General features: G+C 32.7%; 1 protein-coding gene across 1 annotated transcript; it reads right to left on the bottom strand.

The window, feature by feature from the left end:
- Positions 1 to 6,535: 6,535 nt before the first annotated feature.
- On the bottom strand, positions 6,536 to 7,683 carry LOC25496415 (pentatricopeptide repeat-containing protein At1g61870, mitochondrial). The gene has a single exon (XM_013596737.3). The coding sequence runs from the start codon at positions 7,681 to 7,683 to the stop codon at positions 6,589 to 6,591; it is 1,095 nt and encodes a 364-aa protein (XP_013452191.1). The 3' UTR covers positions 6,536 to 6,588.
- Positions 7,684 to 19,476: the final 11,793 nt, after the last annotated feature.

Genomic DNA, 19,476 nt, shown 5'->3' with positions numbered 1-19,476 from the left:
TGCCTCCTATGGTTAGCTATTGGTCCAACTCTTGCTGTTTTTGGATTGCATTGCAGATCTGCTATTGTAAAGCTTCAACAAGTTAGTATTTTTTTTTCCCTCATAACACCATAACTGATATACATGCTGATGATATGCTCTAAAATATGCTAGCTGTCCAATAAATTGATTTTTTTTTCTTTTGAAAATCTGAAGAAAACAAATTTAATTATGATTTTTTTTTTCGTTTTTTCATATTATGCATGAATTTTGGTTTATTTTATTTGAATTTTTCAATGTTAATTGTTTAGAAATTGATGCTCAATATATGCATGTTGTTATGGGATATATGCATGTTTTATTATGATAAAATGAAATATATATGCATGCTGTTTTTTTTGTGATAAAAATAAATATATGGATGTTGCTAAATATATTGTTATTAGGTGGATTTTTATATATTATAGAATAGGGTTTATTTAGTAAAATAGTTTCTTTTATTTTTTTTCTAATTTAGGGAAACTCTATTTTAAATTTGTGTAGTAAAGCATAAATTACTACATAATCTGTTTTTTCTAATTTAGGGCAACTCTTTTTTTGATATTTAAAAAAAAAAAACTGTTTGTTAAACATAATCTGTTTTTAAAAGTTTATTATTTATTCAATTTTAAAAAGAGATTATAAATAAAAATATATATAAAAAAAGAATGGACTAAAAAGGTTTATTGTTGGAAAACTGTTTTATGATAAAAGAATAAAACAATGTAACAATGTTATGTAATAAAAATTAAAATATGTTTTAAGAATATAATAAAAATAAAGCTGTTTTTTTAACAAGTTAAAATATGTGTGGTTTTGCTTTATTTATTATGTGTGGTGTTGCTTTATTTATATGCATTTAATTGTGTTTTAAAAAATAATTTTAATTTGCTTAAAAAATATATATTTTATTAATTAAAATGATTTTTGAATCATTTATTTTATTTCAAAAATAAATTTTTAAAAATAAATTCGATTTTTTTAATTAATTTAAATACAATTTATTAATTAAAATTATTTTTAAAATATTTAATTAATTAATAAACAATTCGTTTTATAAATAAAACATTTAAAAATATATAAATACCGTTTGCCAGGGGTTAAACCCCTCGCATGTCCCTAATATTTTTCTGGATTGATTTGACCTTTCGTCAGAGCAATCAGAGCAGACTGCACATTGCAGGAAAAAGTGAGTGAATATGACAGGGATTATGACACGGACAAAGTCAGGCCATATGCCAGGGGTTCAGCCCCTCGTTTTATTCCCAGGGGTGTAACCCCTGGCAAAATGTTAGCGACGAGCGCTTTTGCCACTGCTTTCGCCCCCGGGAAATTCCCTCACAAACGTCCCTTTTCCCAGGGATTTTGTCCTTTTGACAAGGGGTTTGCCCCTGGCAAAAGGTAATGTTTCTTGTAGTGTGTAGATTTTACTTTTTAAGGAAAAGGAGTGTATATTTTAACATAAGAGGGAAGAGGAGTGTAATTTAAACATCTTTGAGGGGAGGGGAGCGTAATTTACTCTAAAAATAAAGATATAGATATTTGTGGCTTTAAAAATGTAACAAACCCTATGTATATTTTTCAATGACAACAACAATATAATATATATAATAAAATTCCTAACATTTTCAATGATATCAACAGGGGCGGATCGACCTGGATAGGTCCTGTTGTGGCAAGTGCCACACCACCCCAAGTTGAATTTTCATTTTCTTGTTCCACAAACCCAACTTAGTCTATAAGAGTAGAGTGTTCAAAACCGAATCAATTCTATAGAAAAATCACAAAAAAACGCATTTGATTTGGATGTATTCGAATCACTTTTTCACTTAGCTGCATGGTTTGCTTCGTTTTACGGTTTTTATTTTAGCAACCGAACCAAACCAAATCAAACCTCAACATAAGAGAAAACACTAACTAAATATATGTCTTCTACACTAATACTCATAGAAACTTAATGAAAACTTTTATAAATGACATATTTTCTTTTGTTAAGTTTCTTAAATTTTTATTTAAAAAATGTATTATGTCCAATTTGACCTTTTAAAGAATGATGAAATCTTAGTCTTTTACATTTCTTACATAATAGAATTACTTTTTGTCCATATTTTTAATTTGGCCTATGTTGTTTAGTGAAAATGAAATTTTAATGTTTGATGAAATTAAAAACATTGTCAGAAACATTGCTAGAAGTATGTCGTGTTTTAACTTTTTAACTTGATTTTAATAATGAAACAAAAAATTGTATTGTATGGTAAAAAACCGCACCAACTGAACCAAACCAAACCACATGTTTTTTTTTTATCTTGCATTTTATAGGAGGATCCTACTAATGAATTATCAGTAAGACAAACCAACATGAAGAATAAACATACGGTGATTAAGAAAATAGGGTGTTTTATTGATATGAATAGAAATAGTCAAATAGTAGAAGAGAGTTTCTCTAACTACTCCCATAGCAAAGCTCCCATAATTCAGAGAGGAATCATACTCTAACCCTAAATAGAAAACTTATTTCGTCATACTCTAAACTCCTAAGAATTCCCTTTTATATCCTAATGGGCCTCTTATTATTAAATCCTAATCATAACCAGCCACTTACTAATAATCTACTTAATCATAACTAACTACCTACTAATTAAGTAAAACACCCTCCCATACTAGGTCCTAACATTGCCACTGTCTTGAAAAATATACTTGTCCTCAAGTCCGAGCTTGGGAATTTGCCTCTATCATATACAAAGTTGATCAATCCATGAAAAATAAGTAAACAACTCCAGCAGTAGTCATACTTTGTAGCTGTCATAGGAGTATTGAGTTCTCCCGTACTTGTCCATGGTGCCTTTGTCATTGGCAACTCATGTTATGGTGCAAATGGACGGATGTCCGGTGGTACTGGTTTGAGGAATTATGGAAAGTTGATGCTGAAATTATGGAAAGTCCGTTTGAGGAATTTAAAGGAACTGTTTGTTTTAGAAATCAAGGAAATTGTTTGTTTTAGAAAACAAGGATATGGTAGGAATATTAAGGAAAACGTTGGAGGTATCAACTTGATTTTGAGGCGAGTCGATTTTTTTTTTTTTTGGTCAAGTAGCTTAGTGATTAGAATTCACTTTTTCAAGGTGAATAAGTGGGGTGTCCAGGATTCGAACCCCTGCCCCCTGCATATAATAATGCATGTCCCTACCAACTGAGTTATGTTCACGGGGACTTGGCGAGTCGATCTTGATTGGTTGTTTATTGAGGAAAATAGGGGTTCAGTTATTGTCTGATAAAATATAGGGGTTCGCTTATTTTATAAACAAAACAAGAACAAAAATTTTGGAGATTGATTTTGGAAGAACTATTGCGAGTGACGGGTTAAGGTATGGTTGTAGATGGTACTTTTTTGATTCAAGGTTTCTAAAAGGATATAGTTGTACGCTTTTGGTTTATGGAATAAAGGGAGGTGGTGACACTCAAATTCGGTAGGTCAGACCAATTTGATAGGAACCCATTGATCCTACCAATGAATTAATAGTAAGGCAAACCAACAAGAAGAATAAACATATGGTGATTAAAGAGAATATGGTGCTTTACTGGTACTAATGAAAATAGTAGAAGAGATAGTTTCTCAAACTACTCCCAGAGCAAAGCTCCAATATAACTTTGAGAGGAATCCTACTCTGATCCTAAACAGAAAACTTATTCTATCATACTTTAAACTTCTAAGAATTCCCCTTTATATACAAATAAAGAGAACATTCTAATATTTAACCCTAATGGGCCTCTTATTATTAAATCCTAATCCTAACGAGCCACTTACTAATAATCTACTTAAACCTAACTAACTAATTACGTAAAACTCCTTCCCATACTATCTCCTAACATTGGCAACAAAAAGAATAAACATATGGTGATTAAACAAAATAGGGTGATTTATTGATACGAATGAAAATAGTAAAATAGTAGAATAGAAAGTTTCTGTAACTACTCTGGCCCTAAAAAAAAAACTTATTTCGTCATACTCTAAACTCCTAAGAATTCCCCTTTATATACGAAAAACGATAACATTCTAGTATTTATCCTTAATGAGCCTCTTATTATTAAATCCTAATATAATCCTAATGAGCCACTTAATAATAATCTACTTAAACCTAACTAACTACCTACTAAGTACGTAAAACACCCTCCCATACTAGGTCCTAACACGGTTCATATAACTTTTAGCCTCAAAACTAAACCAAACTGCACCGCGAACACTCCAAAACAGAAGTACCCTCAAACACTTTCCCCTCACTTCACACTTAAGCAAACCCTTTTCATTGTTCTTTCTCTTAGTAAGCGCACAACACAAACAGAAGCAAGTACTTTTCATTCTTATTAAATTAAGTTTTATTTAATTATTTGACAAAAACATTGTGCCTCACCGATATTTTGAGTCCAATCTGCCCATGTATCAATATATATCATTCTTATAAAGGACTAGGTGTAAGTCAAGCGACTTACATCAAATCTCTGAAGGTGAGAAAAACACAAGAAGGGTGGGGGGGGGGGGGGGGGGGGGGGATTAATTGTGATTTCTTTTTCTTCTCCTAAACTGAAGTCACTATTCAGAACGTGATAGAGTTCAGCTTCTGAAGTGATGTTCAGAATCTAAATGCAGCAGATAAGTAAAGAGAGAGAGAAGAAAGACACATAGCAATTATATAGATTTCTTCCACAAACCGGAAGTAGTCATGTCTCCCTTGCACTTCCAAGGAGAGTTCACTACAATCAATATCTGATTACAATTGCTCACTGCTCAAAATAGCAAGAGACTTCAAACTACTAAAGCACAACTGCAAGAGATTTCATATGCTCAAGAACACAATCAAGAGACTTCCTATGCTCAAGCACAACTGCAAGAGACTTCTATTCAAACAGAATTACAAAGAAAAATGTTTGAGGTTTGAAGAAGAATATATTGAAAGAAAGGATAGAATGAATAAAAGAGAGAGTTCTTAAGCCTGCCTTACAAAGGGTGGAAATAAAATTTATAATCCAACTTTCGAAAAACCTTTAAGACTTTTGCATATAAAAATAAAATAGATCTTAAAACTTGTATGAATAACAGACTTAAATTAAATAGATTGAACGAAAAAATAGATATTCATCTTAAAATCCTTCGCAATTAGGGTTGACTTACCCATAGTAAGTAAAAACAAATTACAAAGGAAATAACACATATACTCTAGAGACTAAGGTTGACGAGAGACTCCTCTTTGATTCTCCTAACGTCTTCCTTCCTCTTGAACCTCTTCGTTTTGAATGAGAATTTTAAAATGAGAGGAGTTGGTAGTTAGTCCATAATACACTTAAAAGTTTTATTGCATACGATACTTTGGGATAAACGTCGATCTAGAACGTTTTCGCCGCAAATACTCATCAAAAATCTCTAAATTTTAAAGGAACGGTCTATTCATCCCCTATAGATCGAGGCCATTACGTCTAACAAACTATAAATTGCAAATAACCATGACATGTATCTCCTACGTCAACATTGATATTATTTGCTCAATAATTCAAAATAATACAGTAAAATGATTGACGCCTATATTTTTTTTTATGTCATTTCATATTTATAAGATAGTTTAACTGCTAATAACAAACAATATCCATTATTTTATTTTTTTACCAAACAAAGTCTGAATATGCTTAAACATAACCACTCTCAAAGAAAAATCATATTATCAACTTTTAAAAAAAAATCTTATTATAAAATAATGACTAAAATTGAGCAACCAAAACCAAAGTTATTCGATGCTACAAATTTATTAATTCGTGGCACTTTGCCAAATATGAGGATATTGTCTGAGTAGTTATTCAAAGAATCATATGCATAACTTGAATAGAGTGGAACACGCAAATGAGTCAATTGCTAGAATAAATTTACAATTAGGAATTGAAAGAACTATTGAAAAGTGGAAATTGGAAAAAGAAACAATGACATGGCACACATTAACAACGAATATCAAAATTATGGAGGAAAAACAACAGAAGAAGAAACAAACAATTAATTAATAGCTATGAAACACGGACATTCTTTGGATTAGGTGTGTTCCGATGTCGGACACGTGTTGTGTCTAATACTGACACGACAATGACACTTGTAATTACATTGAATTATGTGATTTTTTTCAAATTATTAGTTGTGTCAGCGTGTCAGTGTTCGTGTCCGTATCTGCGCTTCATAGAATAATAGTAATGATATAAAGCTGCAAAAGATATGAGGCACGTCATCTGTTTCCTCCTATGAAGCATTGCCGCTCCACAGATTAAATGTGTCACATTGTCAGACACCGACCCAACAATGACACATATAATTACACAAAATTATGTGATTTTCTTAAATTATTAGTTGTGTCCATATGTCAGTGTCGTGTCGGGTGTCCCTATCCGTATTCTTGCTTCCTAGGTTTCCTAAAAAAAAGACGATTGAGATAATGCATTTGAAAGAGGCAAATAAAATAAGCTTCATGATTCATCAATTCCTTAGAAAAGTTACCAAAATGACAAATAAAGCACACAACGACAGTATACAACAATCTTTTAAGATTCCTGAGGCAAACTCTCTTCAAGTTCACCCCACTTGTCCCCGTTTTCAGAAAACTTGTCCTTGATTTTCTCAACAAGCTTTTTAGCATCATCAACCTTCGAAACACAAACAAGCCCATTCACAAGTTTTTTCATTGTAGTAAGAGTAGGGACGCAACCTACACGAATCATATCCATAGCATCGTCGAAAGCATGTTCAAACTCCCCAATCTTGCACAGAGAATCAACTAGAAAATAAAAAGAATCACAGCGGGGAATCCCCACATCTGTTTTCATGTGATGAAAATATAATCTAGCAAGCCCAACGTCCCCTGCCTCACAGACCCCAGAAATTAAAGGATAAAAATCTTCGACAGACGGTTTTAACCCTGTCTGTGCCTTCAGCCCAATTACCCTCCTAGCCTCATCAAACATCTTCAACTTACATAAACCCTTTATCCTAACACTATAACTCATAGGATATGGAGTTAACCCATACCTATTTTCCATCAAATAAACCAACTTTTCAATCTCCTCAAATTTGTTCTCCTCAAGAAAACCAAGGAAAGCTTTATTAAAAGTCGTAGCATTAGGTTTGACACGATAGACACTCATATCAACAAAAATAGAGAAAATAGAAGTGGTTGAGCCAGTATCAACAAAATAACCCATAACCAAGTTATAAGTATCAGCATTAGGTTTAATAGAGTACATTTTCGGGAAATCTTTGTAAATTCGTGTTACCTCATGAGGATTATATGTAATGATTGCAGCTGTGAGCAACCCATTGAGCGACTTAACTGAGGGAGTGACGTTGAGTTTTTCATGGCTGAAGTTGAAAGCATTGAGAGCTTGGTCGAACATGCCGGCTTGACCATAGAAAGCGATAGCGCGAGAGATGAAACGTTCAGCTTTTCTATTTGTTTCAGCTTTGGTCTGGGGGAGAGGGAGAGGGGATTTCAGTGCCGAGGAGTTCTTCTGACTCCTCATAGGACAGTTGCGGTCGCGGTGGTAGACGAGACGGGGAGGGTCATCCAGTACTGAGGAGTAGTTTCGAGAGAGGAATGTTGAGTAGTGACGCAGTGAGCGGCGAAGAAGACGAGAAGCCATTGACGAAGAAAGTCGAACTTGACAGATTAGGGTTTTCGTTTGAAAACAAAAGCAATGATGGACGATGGAGTGTTGGAGTATGGTAGGAAGGAAGAAAAAGAATTAAAAGAAACTGGCGTGGCTATTTCTAATTAATGGCTCTCTTGATTTATTTATTTATATTTTTTGAGAGAAAAAGGAACAAAAACTATATCAATGTTTCCACATAGTCAAATTTGCCGTATATTTTCGAGCTTATTTGAAACAACTTATGCAAATAAATAAGTTTTTATGTATTATTTATCATTTTTTAAGGTTGTTTATGAATATACAACTTTCGTTAGTGACAACTTATAAATTAAAATAAAAAGTTATTTATTTACATAAACTATTTTTCATAAGCCCAAACCAAACCGGAATATCAATTTTTTTTTTTTTTGAGGATAAGGTTTTTTTTTTTTTTTGAGCAATTTGAGGATAAGGTTAGAAGATCAATTTTTTGTCACAACAATTAAATAAATAAAATATTAAAAAAATAACAATTAATATCCTTACCATTTTTTTAAATTTTTTTTCATTGAAATCTGAGTTTTTAGGTTTCAATGAAATCTGAGTTTTTAGGTTTGTATGAGTTTTAGATGACTTTTTTTTGGAGTTTTGAATATTTTTGATAAAAAAAAATGATAATTATGTTGACATTCTATAACATAAATAATTATATTGAAACCAAAAATATATATAAAGGACAAGAGTGTTACCTGACATTAGGTTAAGGGACACAAATTGTATAATTTTTTCAATAAAATATTAAAAACAATAACAATTTATGAAAACACTTGGAACATCTCAAGATTAAAAGTTAAAACTAGTGTGGTTTAGAACAATCATTTCAGTCGTAGGGAAAAAGCTAGCATTAAACAAACAATTTCATTCACATCTCCTTTCAGTCTCATGGAATTTGACAATAAACGTATAAGTGATCAATTTTTACTTTCAAAGATCAGCAGTATAATAGTTATTTAAACAGAAGCTTGAAGTCGTAACTCTCAAATCTTATGCAAAGATAGCCATAACATCATCATGTCAAAACCACTACAGGAGCTAGTTCATGATGAGCTTTACCTAACAAAAAGAAAGTATAGAAGAAATGTGATGGTCGGATTGTAGCAAATCGTTTACCAAGTAATAAAGTGATAAGTAGAGTATCGTATTCATCGGGATTGTCGTTTAGTCCAAACAATTTGCGTTACTTATTTGAGAACAAATAATTAAATAAAAGAGTTGGGGATTAAGAGATTTTCAATTTTTATTTCTTTGCAATAGAACAAGTTACCTGTTTGGTTGCAAAAATGTTAAGAGTGGAACTGTCAAAACGGGCTACCCGACCCAGCATCGGGCTAGCCCATGACGGGCTTGGGCTTGGGAAGGGCGGGCCAAAAAGGCCTGGGAGATAAACGGGCTCAAAAACATTTGTTCAAACCTAACCCTTTGCGGGCTTTCGGGCCAGCCCGGTTACTTAAAGTTTTTAATTAAAAAATTACATTAAAAAATATCAATCGACAAACTCAACATTTGACACAACTTTAGCTACTCTTAAAATATAAATCCAAATGAGAGTGAATCCTTCTTCTTCACCCTCTAAAATTAACCGTTGTTATAATTATTACTGAAAATATGAGTTATTGATTCCTATGTGTTCCATCATCTTTGTATTTTCCTGGTATTCATATATAAGGTTTATTTTCTCTTGATCTCATTGTCAGGGGCGGATCTGAGATTGAACTATTAGTGGGGCTATTTTTTTCTTTTTAAAGGAAGTAAGACTAAATTTTTTGGCACATAACAACATATGTATTAATCGTGATAAATCATCAATCATGTATTTTTCCATGTGTAGTGATGTTGTTCATATTTTAGTCAAATTTAAATTTTTAATTATAATTTAAATAACATTATAAAAATGATAAAATAGTTTATTTGAATGTTAAATTCAGAGTAAAAAATCTCAATCCAAAAATGGGTCTCCCCTTTATATATTTTTTTATAGATAAAAAAAATGGGTCTCACACGTTCGATTTCCATTGTGTTGGTTTATATTATTCTTCAAAAAAAATTATGAAAAAAAAGAAGATAAAGGTGTACATTTATTAAATAGCAACAACATGTATGACCTAGCAACGCAATCAAGCATCCCAATTTGAGTATACCTATCAAACACAGTGTACAAGCACTCCTCAATCTTAATCTTAATCCTCTTTGTCTCTGCCCCAACTTCACAAAAACTTATCCCAAATAGCTCCTCAACAAGTGAAATTGCTCCTTCTTCATTTACACCCAAAGGTTGATAATAGAAATATTCATCAAATGATATATGAAATGGTGACATCTTAAGGTGTCACCTCTTCGTAAATGCAGATAAAAGGTTGGCGTCAAACATCTTCATATTAGTCCACTGAAGTGCGCTCAGTCTATAACCTTCCAGCCAATCCTCTAAAAAAAAGGGGGAAGTTATTGAGAAAATCCAACCTCCAACTTTTCCGTGTGTGATTCTACCTTTAATTCCTTTTTGATATTGTGCATCAATACCACATTTCTGCATACACTTTGGCATTGGGTCTCTCTATGGAGGTGTATTTAACACTCTTTTCTGCTACTAGTTCTCTTTTAAGTTTTGCATTCGAGGCATTTTGCAGTTTCTTTTCATGTCTCTTAGTGCTTTGTTTTTTTTATGTGTGCATTTATTTCTCTAAATTTGTTTGTTATCAAGTGTTATTGTCAGTTTAGAGTTGTTCGTTTTTGTAATTTGTCCAAGTCACTCTTGTCACAACGTGTCTTCTAGTGTGTTTTCTAGTAACACGTATTTTGTTTAGATTGAATTTGTGCCACCATAATCCATTCAAATTACAGTTTCAGTCACTAGAGTGAACACTAACTCTGATATTTATTTATTTTAAGTTGTGACACCTTCAAGTTTAAGCTTCGACTATCGGAATGAGCGCTGATCCAATATTGTTGTGTTGGTTTAATGTGGTGACACCTTTCAATCAAGGCTTCAATGCTGGAGTGAGCACCAATCTAAAACTATTGTAGTTTAGGTTTTCTTATGATTGAGTTTGTTTGCTTCTTTTGTGTCGATGCAAGAAGATTATTGAAGTTGAAGTTGTATTTTAACCATGTTTCTCATATCGTTGCCTCCATTATTATGAAAATATGATAATATTAATATTTTAAAACACCTTGGGATAAAACTTTGATTCTTATATTAAAAAAAAGTCATTCCTATGAATAAATCTAATAAATTTGAAACAAACATCTTTTAGTACAAGTCATTTCATGTGTAAGGCAAGAGATGATTCATATTTTTTTTTGGAAAACCGTTGTTTAGGTGGTTTTCCGCTTCTGATAATCTTGCAATTTTTTTTTTCAAATCAGTTAACGAAGGCGCCACTTTCCTCCTTTTCAAATTGCGGCTTTTATGAACTCTGCCACTACTCTTCAAAACTCCTTCCCCTTTTTAAGACGGAACTCTGCCACAACCGTCTTAGAACTAACACTTGCTTTCTTTTTCTCATCCTCCAGAGTCACCTTAATCACAACTTGCTTTCAAATGTCAAAGTATATATATCCTTCACTTTATCCTCTTCTAAAAACCCCAAACTTACTGGTAAGCATGCACCACTTTCATGAGCTTGCTCAAAATGTCATAGTTGGTTTTTGCAGATAGGTGTCCAACTTCACGAGCTTCCGACCTTTTTGTTATAGTTTCTTGTTGTATACTGAGAAGTTTATTACTATCAAGTAAAGCATCCTGAGTGTTTAGATCTATCATACCTTTCTTCCTTGGGGTCGCATAAACAACATCATATATTCGATTGTTAAGGTTGGTAGAGCACTTCAGCTAAAAACACTAGAACTTGAAGGACTATGTGTATTGAATGGCATGAATGGATTTACGTGGTTTGCGGATGCAGACGCATTATTATGCAAATTTTCCATCATCAAAGTTGGCATACCATAAGGTTGTTCCCTAGACAGATTTTGCATATTTATGTACCTATTATCAAGTCTAGGTCTAACTTGAGGATGAGGAAATATAGGAACACTGGTAGACACGAGTACACCAGCGGTAAATAGCGGCACAAAGGTTCCCATTTCTGGTCGTGTCATTGTAGCGGTTGTTGTCGGAGCGGTTACTCCCATCTCCATCAAAACCGGCATAGCCATGGTTGCCCCCACGACTGTTGATACACTAGCACCCACTGTAGGGGCAGATGCATGTATAAATTGTGCTTGTGAAGAGGACTGCGATGATTGTGATGATGTAGAAACACCACTGCTAGTGGGTTATTCATTGTTTTCAAAGCTTTACCGCTTCTTAAATGCATGCACAAACAAGAGTTTTTTCTCAGAAAAAGTTCACCAAAAACAGTTCTTAATTTTCAGAAAATGGTTTTTACAAGAAAAGTTAAAAAAAAATATTTGCAAAAACGAAAGTTCTTTTCAAAATTTGCACAAATAGGGTTCCATTGGGCATGCCAATTTATTTATCGGTGTTTTTGGTAAACAAGAAGGTCTAGTTTTGGTTATTACAATCAGGATCAAACAAGAAATCCTACAACATGTTGTGCAAATTTTTTCCAGAATATGAGTGAGCGTTCATCAAATTCAGAGGTTGCTTTATGAACAAGACGAATCCGTGTGGCGTTTTTCGACAGAAAAGAGTATAAAACAAAAGGAAACGCAATAAATGCAAGTAAAAGACGAAAAGTTTAAAACGCAAAATCATATTACATACAGTCTGTATAATATTTTTCTCTCGCGCCGGTACTTCAAGTGTTTTAGAATTTCTATAAGTGATTTGTGACCCATTTTCCCTATGGAAACTACTATTTATACATGGTACAATAACTAGAAAAAGCCCACGATCACCACTTCTTCCATTAAGGAGCCACTTGTCTCCCACGTCTTTGTTGAGGAAACCACTGCACTTTAGATTCAAAATCTTCCTGCCTCGTTAGTAAATGCTTGGCTTCGACGAAATTGCATTCTTGGCATACATATTGTCGAACTCCGGAGCCTTTAGACCCTTTCACATGATAATTTCTCCCACTTTAAAGTCTTATGAGGCCTCTTGAATCTTCATTCTTAATCTTCCCGAAGTCTACAACGATCTTTAGATGTCTAATTTGCCAATTTGCATGATTTCTTCGTGACCTACAACAAAACCACCCTAGAATTTCTATGTTTCGGGAAGAATAGAATTACAGGCTCTAATATAAAAAACATTATTGTTTCCCGAGATAATAAGAAATTGTTTTGTTGGTAAAACCTATTGAAAATTATTGAAAAACATATTTTGAATAACGTAAGATGTCCTGTCATCAGTGGTGATGTTGAAAAGCTTAATTTTTGGTATCCTCTTGTTAATCAGGTTAAAAGTAGGGCATCTTGTTGGAAGAGTCACAATCTATCTTTGGGGGGGGGGGTCTAGAAATGTGTTATGTCCTTCATGCCGGTCTATTTTCTTTCCTTCTTCAAGGCTTCCGCATGTATCGTATCTTCCATTAAATATATTTTTAATGCAGTTTTTTGGGGGAGAGGTGAGAATATTAGGAAACTTTCTTGCATTAAATGGGATACTATTTACATGAAAAAAGAGAATCATGGTCTGGGGTTATGAGTTGAAGGAGTTTAATTTAGCTTTGCTTGAAAGATGATGTTGGAAGAAATGGTGAGTTTTTGGTATAGAGTGCTTTGCTCTCTATATGGGAAGGAAGGGGAGGTTTAGTTTTGGGGTAGGTTGAGGATCAGTTTGGTGGCAACACTTGAATAAGATTAGAGATGGTGTAGGATACGTGGATGGGCGTTAGTTGATTAAAAATATTGGCCGTGACGTGGGGGATGGGTCTTCCACTCTTTTGGTGGGATCCATTGTTGGATGGCTATTGTAGCTGAGCTTAATGTTATAGGGTGGAGAGTGAATGGAGAGGTATCAAATTGGCGGCGGAGGCTCTTTGTTTGGGTGGATGAGTTGGTGGAGGAGTATGTTAAGTTGCTAACTTCATTTGTTTTGGAGGTGGATGTACATGATAGGTGGGTTTGAAAGCTTCATTATTCCCATCATTATACGGTGCGTATAGCTTATCAAAATTTATTGGGTATCATGGTAACAACATTCATCATAATAATAATAATAATAATAATAATAATAATAATAATAATAATGATGATGATGATAACAATCAAATATTGTGGTTTAAAGTGGTGCCTTTTAAAATATCTTTGTTTACTTGGTGAATGTTTTTGACCTGTATCCCTACTAAGGATAACTTAGTGCAGCGGGGAGTCCTCTCTCAAAAAGGTCAAATTTGCACGGGAGGATGCAGTAGGAATGAGGACACCGATCATTTATTTGTTACCTGTGAATTTTATGGTAATCTGTGGTCAATGCTATCCGGGGTGCTACGTTTTTCAACCGTAGCTCACAGAAATTTGATTGATTAGATTAGTTTGGTGACCTAGGAAGCTTTTCGTATCAAATGTGTTTGGCATTTAACATTATTTATCTTTTAGTGGTGTGGACTATATGGAATGAGACAAATAGACGTATATTTCAACATAAGGAGGAATATTTAGAATTTTTAGGCAAAAAAATTAAGCCTCATTCTTTTTGGTGGTTGGAATCAAAATATTCTATTTTTGATTTCGACTATAATTTTTGGAGGCATAATCCTATTATTTATCTATCTGTTGTACCTTGGTTTTTATTTAGCTTGTTCTCTTAATTTTCAAACTATTATGTTACCTTTCTATCACTTTTAAAGTCTTCTAGTTTTCAAAACCATTATATTAACTATGTATCACTTTTAAAGTCTTCTCAAACACTTCTTATGCTGGAACACAATTTTGGTCTGTTAATATATTTCATTTTAGCACGTAAAAAAAAAATTGAATCTATACTATATATAAAGAAAATAGACTATTTTGGACTGACTTGTTCTTCTTTCAATAATACCCTTAAATAAATTAGACTATAAGAATGCTATTTTGTTGGTATCATTCGAAAAGATAAGAATTTGTTTGGTTTATTTTAAAGATCTTATATTTGTTATTTTGTTGGTATCATTGAAAATATATGTATAGTTTTTTACAATATAAAAGTGCAAAAAACTATTATCTATATCTATAATTTTAATCAAAACCAAACTAATTTTATTAATCAAAATTTCATAAAAGATAATGTGCATAATTTTTACGCATTAACACAATAAGAAGATTAGATAGACGGACACGAAATGTCTGTTTAAATGCTAGTAGATTATAGAATAAATGAAAGCTTTATTGCTATAAACATGTGTGTGTGTCTATATATATATATATATATATATATATATATATATATATATATATATATATATATATATATATATATATATCTTCCTTGCGTCGGAAGGAGTGGTTTAGCGATCATGTTAGTCACTCTGCTAGAGACGGCATATATACGCTCTTTTGGTCGGATGTGTGGGTTGGTGGAGTGTCATTTAGAGACAGATTTAGTAGTTTATTTGAGTTATCAGTGTTTGATATGTGTCTATTAGGGTGGGGGAATGAGGGTGTAACTTAGAGATGGAGGTGGAGGTTGTTTGCGTGGGAAGAAGAGTTGGTGGGGGAACTTAGGTTATTACTTCAAAATGTGACTTTGCAGGTCATCTTCCGCTTATACTGTTCGTAGTGCTTATAATCTCTTGCATTTTCAGCCTGATATTGATTCTGCGGTGGCAGTGTCTTCTCTTTGGCATAAAGATGTCCCTCTGAAGGTTGTGTTGTTTGCTTGGCGTGTGTTTCACAATAGGCTACCTATTAAGGACAACCTTCTTCGTCGTCAAGTTATTGACAATGATGCTCAGATGTGTGTTGAAGGGTGTGGTGCGATGGAAACTTCTTCTCACTTATTATTACATTGTAATTGTTTTGGGTCCGTTTGGCATTTTATCTTTCGGTAGCTTGGCATTTCTACGGTTATGCCTTTAGATGGAACAAATCATTTGAATCAATTTAGTTTTGTCGGCGGTGCCGCTAAGGCACGGCGTTCAATCTTTCAGGTTATTTGGTTTGCAACCGTATGGGAAATTTGGAAAGAAAGAAATAACATGTATTTAATGGCAAAGAATGATCGATTATGCAGGTGGTCATTAAGATTAAGTCTCTAGCATTCATGTGGTTGAACGCCAAATTTGCTTCTCTTCCCTTCAATTATCATGGTTGATGGCTTAGTCCGTTTATCATGCTGGGCATAGTTATTTCTTTTTTGTTTTGTTTTGTTTATGTTTAGCTTCTAGCTTATAAATATTGTTTGGACACTATTTGGACTCGTTTGTTTCTTCCTTGATACACTTTGTGTTAGGAAGAACTTTTTGATATAGTAATATATTACATTTTAGCTTTTTAAAAAAATATCCAAACGAATAATAATGCGGTAAGAAAACAAAATCCAAACGGATAATTATATAATATAATTATGATAATGTCGTGGTTGGTAAAATATGTCTATCTACAATGAATTGTTGTCGCTTTTATTTAAAAATAAAATAAAATAAATGAATTGTTGTCGTTGGTACGATGATGACTCTATAAATTGATGTAAGGAAGAAACATGCCATGATTTAATGACAACTTAATTCCAACTATAAAGTTTGATGCTCTAAAAAAACTATATAGTTTGATTTTTTTTTTTGGACAAATTTATCTTTTGCAAAAAGATTCTACTTCAATTTGAATATACACCTATATTATAGAAAATTAAAATCAACTTCTTACTTGAGCATTTTTCTGTTCAAATTCACTTTTAATATTTTTTTGGAAAATTCAAATTAAATTAAATTTATATGAATTATAAAACACCAAAAAATGAATTAATTTAAAACAAAATTATACTCCATCTAAAATTAAATATGAGCAAAAAAAGTAAGTAAATATTTGATAGACGTAGACTAAATTTTTAACCACATAGATTAGTATATGGCAAGTACAATAGAAACTTGCACATGTTAGTGTTGGAACAAAATTGAATTTAGACAATATCTTTAAAATTTTGATGATAACAAAATCTTAAAGAATAATTGAATATGCTAATATATGTTTAAGTGTGTAAGATCATAGATTAAAATTTAACAAAGTCTGAACATATATGATAGCAACAAAAGCATAAGAGAAGCTAAAAAGACTTGGTAGAAGATTTGAAGAAAGGTCAACTAGAAGTCAACATGTTGAATCAAAAGAGAAGAAGTCACCCTAAAGCTAGTGAAGACCAAACTCTGTGGCATCCAAACACTTAGGGACTCAGAAGACAAGTCATCTTTGTCTTCTTTTAAGAAGGGTCGCTTTCAGATAGTACAGTTTGTCTACTTCTGAACCACGTACTTAGTCAAATTCAAGGACATGAAACAGATATTTCTATTTGCAGAATTGAATTTCAAATGTATTTTCAAACAAAATTAATCATATCAGGCAACATTCCAATGTCTTTGATTTGATGCTTCTCAACGACTCTTAATGCATTGGAACCTCTCCAACGTCTCTCAAATTCTTTCCTATATAAGGAGTTGAAGACTTGAATAATGATAACAAGACTCTGCACGTTTAACTATGTCATTACTCTTGTCAAATTCAAAAGCGCATAGAACACTTAAGAATTTCTTACTAAGTTCATATCTTAGAAATTCTACGTCTTTATAGTCTATTCTTTCATGTAATTGGTTACACCTATGATTGCATATAAAGTACAAAAACACTCTTTTATTTGTAAACCCTTAGAAGTCTCTTTCAGTTGTGATTGATCATTTGGAAGTCTCTAGCTTGTGTGCTTGATCATTGGAAGACTTTTGGTTGTGTCATTGAGCAATTGTAATTAGTTGTTATTATAGTGAAAAATGTCTTGGAAATGCAAGGGGACTAGACTACTCCTGGATCAAAGGAGGGACCAATAATATAATTGAATTGTGTCTGCTTCTTTGTCTCTTTCTTTTATATTTGTGTTTGATTTACATCGTTGCACTCAGACTCTGAGTCAGACTCTAAACAACTTCATACTCTGACCAGTATTAACACTTAGAAAAGTTTGAAAAAACTAACACATTTCAGCCTCCCGATAATCTAAAGTTTTCTCACATTTGGTTAAAAAAAACCTTAATGTAATTATATAAAGATGAACAAGTTAAGAAACTAAAAGGAAATTAAAAATTACTCCCTCCGTATTTTAATCGAGTTAAATAGGTTTTTAGTCCTTATAAATATATTAACTATTTATTTTAGTCACCCTAAAATTTTTGTTAGACTTCTAGTTCTTCAAAAGTTTTCCATCACGGCTTTCGATTCTTACTTTTTAGTCAACTTATGTCTAACCTTCATATTTTTTAATGAAATTTTCCATAAATATGTAAATATTATGACTATCACTCCCAAAAAAAATTAACTAAACATAAATTAAATATTAATTTTTAAGCACCAAAAACATAAATATTAAATATTAATATTTAAGTCATGTTTTATTATAAAATCTTTTTTTTTCTTGAAATTTTTTATACAAAAATATGATTTCTACATATGATTTTAATTAAAAGGATGGACAAAATTAAGTGAAGATGAAAAACTTTTTGAGAACTAAAAGTCGAAGAAATTTTTTAGAGGAACTAAAACTTTAATATTGATCGATTATATTTCAAACTTTTAAAGTATTAAATGCATCATTTTCAAGAAAAAGCTTTTATATTTAGTTTATTAACTTGTGTGCCAAAAATACAATTTAACAATGCCCAATATTATATGTAGTAATAAGAAATTGTTGTTTTCTTGTTTTAAAAATCGGAACTACTACCAAAGGAATTACCGGGTTAAGTCACGACTTGGTCGCTTTCTTTAAGAATGAGTGGGGCGAGATCTCCTTTTACAGGGAGAGTTCGTAACAAAAAAAACGAGTGACTTGGGGATTAAGTCGGCTTAATTCTGAAGTAAACGCGTTTTGTTTCTTAATTGGATATATCCGGAAGCTTTTGAAAACGCGTTTTAGATCGGGTCGGATCGTAACAATTTATTTGTTACGCGTAGTGCTTTCAGATATAATGACTAAATTAATTAATTAATTAATTTAACATTTTCAAGTGATAAAATAATATACATCATTTTGACCCAAGCCCAACCCTAGCCCCGACCCGGCCGAACAGACGGCGGCGTCGCACGTGATATATATGTTTTTGTAAGCGCTCACCTGTTCGCAAAAGTGGGTAGTCCAAGGGCACATCCTTGGATGTCACTCTACCCTTATATAAACACTTGCTTGTTGGTGTGGCTCACCAATGTGGGACATTTTTAAGTCACACACACACTAGTTCTTACATTGTGTTTTTCTATCCAATTTTCTCACTAGATTCAACTAGTGTTCCAACAATCCCCAACTTTACTTTAAAATGGTTTCAAGAAATAACGTAAACGTTTTCATAAGATTTGCTAGTAAACAAAGGTGTCGCCAACAACTTGAACCTTTGGGTAGTGGAAGGTATTCTGATTTATCAAGAGTTGCTTACAATATTGAACTCTATCTCAGACATAGAATCCAGACACAATCCCTTTCTTAGGTGTATTCTAAAAGCCCGTGCATTTAAAGGACAGGCACATTTATGTTGGTTTTAACGAATGCTCTAGGAATTCTGCCTCGAAATTCCATAGGACCGACCTATGTTCCACAATCGGATAGGTGAGTCTATCAAGGGTATTCATGTAGCTATGTACCCCACTCAACATAGAGTATATATCTCATTA

The sequence above is a fragment of the Medicago truncatula genome, chromosome 6, assembly GCF_003473485.1.
Source record: "Medicago truncatula cultivar Jemalong A17 chromosome 6, MtrunA17r5.0-ANR, whole genome shotgun sequence".
In the NCBI taxonomy this organism is placed as follows: Eukaryota; Viridiplantae; Streptophyta; class Magnoliopsida; order Fabales; family Fabaceae; genus Medicago; species Medicago truncatula.
This window is presented reverse-complemented; position numbering and strand designations above follow the sequence as displayed.

Bases quoted from the DNA above. Each gene is read 5' to 3' on its own strand.
- LOC25496415 (XM_013596737.3), bottom strand. From the start codon at position 7,683: ATGGCTTCTCGTCTTCTTCGCCGCTCACTGCGTCACTACTCAACATTC.